The sequence below is a fragment of the Crinia signifera genome, chromosome 5 (genome assembly GCF_055691185.1).
Source record: "Crinia signifera chromosome 5, ASM5569118v1, whole genome shotgun sequence".
Classification (NCBI taxonomy): domain Eukaryota; kingdom Metazoa; phylum Chordata; class Amphibia; order Anura; family Myobatrachidae; genus Crinia; species Crinia signifera.
This window is the reverse complement of record NC_139221.1, coordinates 292417542-292423913: the sequence shown is the minus strand read 5'-3', so window position 1 is coordinate 292423913 and position 6372 is coordinate 292417542. Positions and strand designations below refer to the sequence as shown.

At 49.9% G+C, this 6372-nt stretch overlaps 1 protein-coding gene across 1 annotated transcript; it reads left to right on the top strand.

Moving 5' to 3' along the window:
• The first annotated feature begins 1947 nt into the window (after nucleotides 1-1947).
• Nucleotides 1948-3905, top strand: OTUD1 (OTU deubiquitinase 1). The gene has a single exon (XM_083189280.1). It carries the CDS (start codon nucleotides 2099-2101, stop codon nucleotides 3029-3031), a length of 933 nt encoding a protein of 310 aa, XP_083045406.1. The 5' UTR covers nucleotides 1948-2098; the 3' UTR covers nucleotides 3032-3905.
• The last annotated feature ends 2467 nt before the right edge of the window (nucleotides 3906-6372 follow it).

Below are 6372 nucleotides of genomic sequence, written 5' to 3'. Positions count from 1 at the left end.
TAATCCCGAAATCTCGGGATTGGATTCTCCAATCCCGGGATTGAAATCCCAGACTTTTTTAGGCCAAATCCCGGGATCCCGCCGATCCCGATCCCGGGATTGGCCACACTAATAGTACCCATAACACATGATGCCGCACACCATAGTACCCATTGCTCATGATGCCACACACCATAGTACCCATTACACATGATGCCACGCACCATAGTTCCCATTACACATGATGCTGAACACATAATGCCGCTTACACATGATGCTGCACACCTTAAAGCCCCTTACACATTAAGCCACACATTATGCGTAATGCCCCCACATACCGCCACTTGTAGTGTCCCTACAATGCCCCCAAAAGTGCCACTTACTGTAAATATTTATATGAGCCTTCGCTGCTACTGCAGGGAGAGATGGAGAGCGGTGCAGCTGCTTCAATGGGGAGAGGAGCAGAGCGCAGCGCAGATCACGCTCCCACTCCCCTCCTGGTGTCCCCTCTAGCCGAGTGGACATTTGGAATATTGTGTGCGCTGTTGTTGTGCGTGACGTCGGGGGAGCACGCCGGGCGCCGGCACCATATGTTAAACGGGGGGGGGGCGGGCTGAGGTGAAAGCGGGGAGAAGAATTGGAGCGGAAGCTGCAGGGAACAGAAAATGCAGGGATTTACCCGGGAATATGGTCCCAGGATCATGCAGGGACATTCCCAGGCTGACCCCTTATACACCAGCCTAGTCCCTGCATTTTCTAGTGTGAGGGGGAGAGACAACCACTCCCCTCTCCCCTACCCCCCTTTAACCAACCAGCTATATCTTCAGAACCAATTGACCCATTTACATGAGACCAGTATCATATTAAAGAACTTTTGAGTTGGCTTCGAATTATTTTGGTCCTGTGAAACTGGGCTGTTTGGTTCCAGAGAAATCTGCCCTCAAAGAACATAAACAGTCATGAAATTAATTTTTAAGAAATGAAACAAAAAAAAAACGGTTTAACCTCAATATCCCTCGAACCAATTAACCCATATGGATCCAGCCTGGTATCAGATTGAAGGCCCAGCGATTTGGGTTCGACTGAGATCAACCTCGAGCTTCAGTGATGCCGAAGGGGGAACTGGCAGCCGTTGAACTGGAATTAGCGGGTCCCATGTTATCCTATAGGGCAGGGGTTCCCAATCTTTTTCTAATCACGGCACCCTATAGTATTAGAATTTTTTCACTGCACCCCTAGGCCCCCCAAAATATATATCAAATTAAGCAGATTGTGTTTATATGTGCTTCTTAGGTTCAGTTATGTGGTAAATGGAAGGATTTGGCTCTGATTGTACACATTTTATGATTGGCAGCCACCAGCACTGGTTTTGTCCAGAAATAATTGATCATAAATCATTTGAATTGGTCCTGGACGACCAACCCGAGGCACCCCTGCAAGTGTCCCGAGGCACCCCAGGGAGCCTAGGCGCACAGTTTGGGAACCACTGCTATAGGGAAAACATTCCAGCTTTGCCTGGCAGTATCTCCGGTTCCCAGGGGGCTAGAGACACGGGGCTGGGCTCGTTGGAAAGCCCCATCCCTCAGCTACAAAATTGGCTAATGGGTGGTCCTGTGCACCCCCGGACCACCCCCTAGATTCGCCTATGGCCATAAAGTATAAGTGTATGGGCACAGCATGAGGTTCCTTGAGGTTCCTTTTCATCAGCGACCATCTCTGGTCGCTGATGAAAAGGAGACACTGAGCAATATATTGCTCAGCCATATATTGCAAGCAATATATGGCTGAGCAATATATCTCCCCCCGTGTGTATGCACCTTAACTGGGATATTGCTAGTAGTAGTACTGGAGTCTCATAGCACTGGTGGTGATGCTGTAGTGCTATGCGGTCACAGATAGGGAATGTGAGATAGTGATGCGGGTAACACAAGGAGGGGGGGGGTTGTTCCCGGGCGGGTGTCACTGTGATATTTCTGCCTCCTGATAACATGGGTTATATTTATCCCCGGCTGCCGGGCTCGATATAAATACAGCAGACTGTGATAACGGGAGACTCACACAGACTCACAGCAGCCTGGGCTGACACGAAATAGCAGCAGCCGCCTCCTCCTCCCGCACCATGCCCGCCTTCTCCTACCTCCCCCGGGCCCCGGGGAGCGCGCACACCCACCTCTCCCGCAAGCCCATGTGCAGCAGCCCGGAGAGGATCGTGCCCATCCGCCTCCTGCAGCCCAGCCGTGGGGGGCCGCCGGGGCTCAGCATGCAGCTCTCCGCCCCGCAGCTGCCGCCTGCACAGGAGCCGCCCTCCTCCCCCGATCTCCGGGTATGGCTGAGTGACATCAGGCCGGAGCGCTCAGCAGCATCACCTCCCGCCGAGGCCGATGAGGGCGACAGCAGTCCCGGGCCCTGGCGCCCCTCCGCCCCCCTGCAGCCGGCGGAGCGCGGCCCCCGGTCCCCGGATACCCAGCAGGAGCGCCTGGCGCTGCACCTGGCCGAGCTGGAGAAGCAGGACCGCTACCTGCGGGAGCAGCAGCGCTACCGCTTCCACATCATCCCGGACGGCAACTGCCTGTACCGGGCGGTGAGCCAGGCGGTGTACGGGGAGCAGGGCCTGCACCCGGAGCTGCGGGAGCGCACCGTGCATCATGTGGCCGACCACCTGGACACCTTCTCCCTCATCATCGAGGGCGACGCCGGGGAGTTCCTGATCAACGCCGCCCAGGACGGAGCATGGGCCGGGTACCCGGAGCTGCTGGCCATGAGCCACATGCTGGACGTCAACATCCACCTGACCACGGGGGGCCGCCCTGAGTGCCCCACTGTCTCCACCATGGTCCATCACCTGGGGGGAGAGGACCCGGCCCGGCCCAGCATCTGGCTTAGCTGGCTCAGCAACGGACACTACGACGCCGTGTTCCAGGAGCCGCTGCCCAACCCGGAGTACGAGGACTGGTGCAAGCGGAGCCAGGCTCAGAGGCAGAGGGACCAGGAACTGGCCAGGTCCATGGCGCTCTCCCTCTCCAAAATGTACATCGAACAGAACTGCTCCTGAGGCGGGGTGCCCCTAGCTGTGGGAAATGGGCCCCATGCCATTATTACTGAAGGAATGGGGCCCCTAGCCCTGGGGGATATGGACCCCTAGCCTTTACTCCTGGAGAGATGAACATCTGGTATTGAGGTGGGGGGCTCCTAATCCTGGGGAGACTGGCCCCTTGCCCTGAGGAGCTAGTCCCCAGCCTTTCCCCCTAGGGAGTTGAACATCTGGTCCTGAGGGTGGGCTATTGAAGAGCAGCTGAGACACAAGTTATTATGCCTGATGATATGGGCCCTTATCCCTGGGAGATGGAACCCATGCCTTTAGGAGCTGGGTCTCAAGCCATTAGCCCTGGGTAGATGGGCCCCTAGCCCGAGAGAGATGAACATCTGGCCCTAAGAACATGGACCCCTATTCCAGAGTAGCTTGGGCCCCAAGCCATTACCACCCGATGGGTTTGGGGCCCCTCCAGTCCTTGCTTACAGCACTTTAACCCTTTAATGACTGTAGACTTGAGGCCTTATCCGTCCTGGTTTGTTTGGCGTTTGTTCTCTGGTTGATACATGGATATTGCACTATCGCAGTGATGTGTAAAGGATGATGATAATTATGTATTTTTGCTACATTGTGTTACTAGGTGGCCCTGCTGCTGTGGGAATTGGATGCTTTGTATAAGGCTGGATGGATGGATGGATGGGTGGGTGTGAACCGAGGCCAGTGACCAGAGAGGGTGGGGGCAGCAGCATCGCCAGGCCTCCTTTCTTCCTTTTACAGCTCACTATTTATTAATGCAATTCCTATTTTTCAAGTTTTGTATTTTTGGGATTTATATGTACATTCTAGTTACATTCCCACTTAGTTTGGAATGAATAAAATCTTTCTTAACTTTTTATTCCTCTTGTCTCCTGGTGTTTTTCCTGTTTCCTTTGTCTTGTGGCACAGCTGGTCCGGCCTTTATGAGGTCTGGTACAGGCTGTTGGTGTGTGTGTGTGCTCCCAGCTCGCATCACTGCTCCCATCCTCAGCCTGGTACTCTAGAATATTGTATAGGTGCCATTTGAATTAGCATTCTGAAAAGTATTTGTTGTTTTAAAGATTGACGTCAGTGATCACTTCTCTAAAGTGGTTTTATAACGTTCGGCTTCCCCTCTACTGGGGAACTACAAGTCACAGTATGTGGGAACACTAGGACTTGTAATGACACAAGATCTGTTTTGCTGCAGGTTTCCGACTTCTGTTAATACAGAATATGATCTTTAGGTCGACTACTGACGGTCCACAGGGCTTGGCTTGACATCTGAAATAGGTCAACGTGTCTAAGGTCAAAAGGGTTGAAAGATCGGCACAAGCATTAGGTCGACAATGGCAAGGTTGACAGTCAAAATGGTTGACATGAGTTTTTAAATGTTTTCTTTTCACATGTGCCAGCAAGCAGCATTTCATGCCCTACTATCCTACGGCGTGGCGGGAGACCAAAATAATGTGCCCAAAGCATGACGAGTGCAGGTAGTCATGCAAGGGGACGCGGTACACTTTTGATGGTGTCCATGTCGACATTTGGGACTGAAACTCATGTTGTGTGTTTTTTTTTATTGTTGACCTTCCAACCCTGTCGACAATAGCCATGTCGACCTATTTTATTTGTCGACTTAAGCCCTGCCACACATACATGGGTTTATTTTACATGAAGCCTTTATCCCGGGCATACTAAACAACTGTCTTCTGTGTTATCTTCTTATTTATATGGTGCCAAAAGGTTTCCAAAGCTCTGTAAATAGGGTTAATAATATTTTAATACTGTGCAGACAAGTTCACACTATACAATTACAGGGTGTGGTTTGTTATCTCAACAGCTTAACATGCATTAGATCGACATGAGAATGCCATCATGATTAGTATGTCAACAGTGACTGTCAACATGATAGAATTTCAGTCTAACGTAGTTGGTGGCCCGGCAGTCACTTACCTGGTCCCGGCGGCTGCAGAGTCGTCTTCAGAGTCCCGGTGATCATGTGACATCCTGGATTTTGCGATCTAATGCTCCAGGGTTCCGTTAAGTATACCTGCCCTAACATTCCTTCTAGTACAGTGGTTCTTAACCTCGGTCCTCAGGACCCCCAAACAGTGCACCTTTTAAAATGTGTCAGTGAATAATGAGTGCACCTGCCAGGTGACCTGGAAAATGTGAACTGCTGGGGGGTCCTGGGGACCGAGGTTGAGAACCACCGATCTAGTACCACTGATAATCCCCACACACAGTCTAACACTATCTTGATGGCACTTAACCATAACTGTCAGCATTCTGAGACTTGACATTTTATATGTCAACATTCTGGGGATTTTGACTATTGCATATAGATCACCTAGTTCAGGGCTATAGTGGGGCAGCTTGGGGTACTATATACAATTGATGTTAGCTTCTGTAAAATGAGAAATGATATTAAAGTACTGACTGTCACAAGTCTCGCAGCTGTGATTAAGTAGTGTGTGTATTCTACAAACAGTATGTATGAATGTGTATAATGTCACCTCTAGTTTGTGCTCCATTACAGTGTTGTCTAGATATGTTACACAATGTGTTTATTGTCAAAGAAAAAAAAATGAGGAAGTGACAGCGCATGTGAAGATCACGAGGGCAGGTGGATATGTTTTGAATACAAACATGACACGCAGTCACCCAACCACAGTAAGCTCAGGCCCCATGCTGCAGAAATCAAATCACGCTGTTTAGGATTTCTTACCCAATTTCACCACGGTGCGTGAGTCCAATGGCCTAGTACTATTTAGCTGAGCGGCATATAAACTCTGTGCATTGCAGACAGATAACATGATCCTAACAGCCAGCCCATGCCATCGTTTGGGTTTCCTGTGTGAATGCTGCATTACGTACTTTCTAATTCTGTACATCATGGAAAGTGTGACTGCAAGCTGATGCAGGATTTGAAACCTTTATGCGTCTGAGTTAGACGAATCTGTCATCCCCTAAGCGACTGATTTGTACAGCTGCTGGTTAGACAACGCACCATCGTTCATTTGTAAACCAATAAAACAAAGACAAAAGCCAGTACAATTCTAACTGTTTAGATGGGGAGTCCTGGGTTACAGCCAGTCAATTTGGCCCTAGATCTGTCCAATGGCAGTGTCGTCCTTTGACATTTTGGGTATTCTGTATTGATGGTGAACTTAAATATATACAAGAATTTACAGACTAGAGCTACTTTCTGGTAAGATGTCCTCCATAGATTATGTATTACTGGCCTATTTAACTCCATACTTTAAATTAAAGACTCATAAATAAGGCACATGATTTAAATGCCAGCCCAGCCCCATGGCATAAAGGGATGAGCAAAACTAATTATA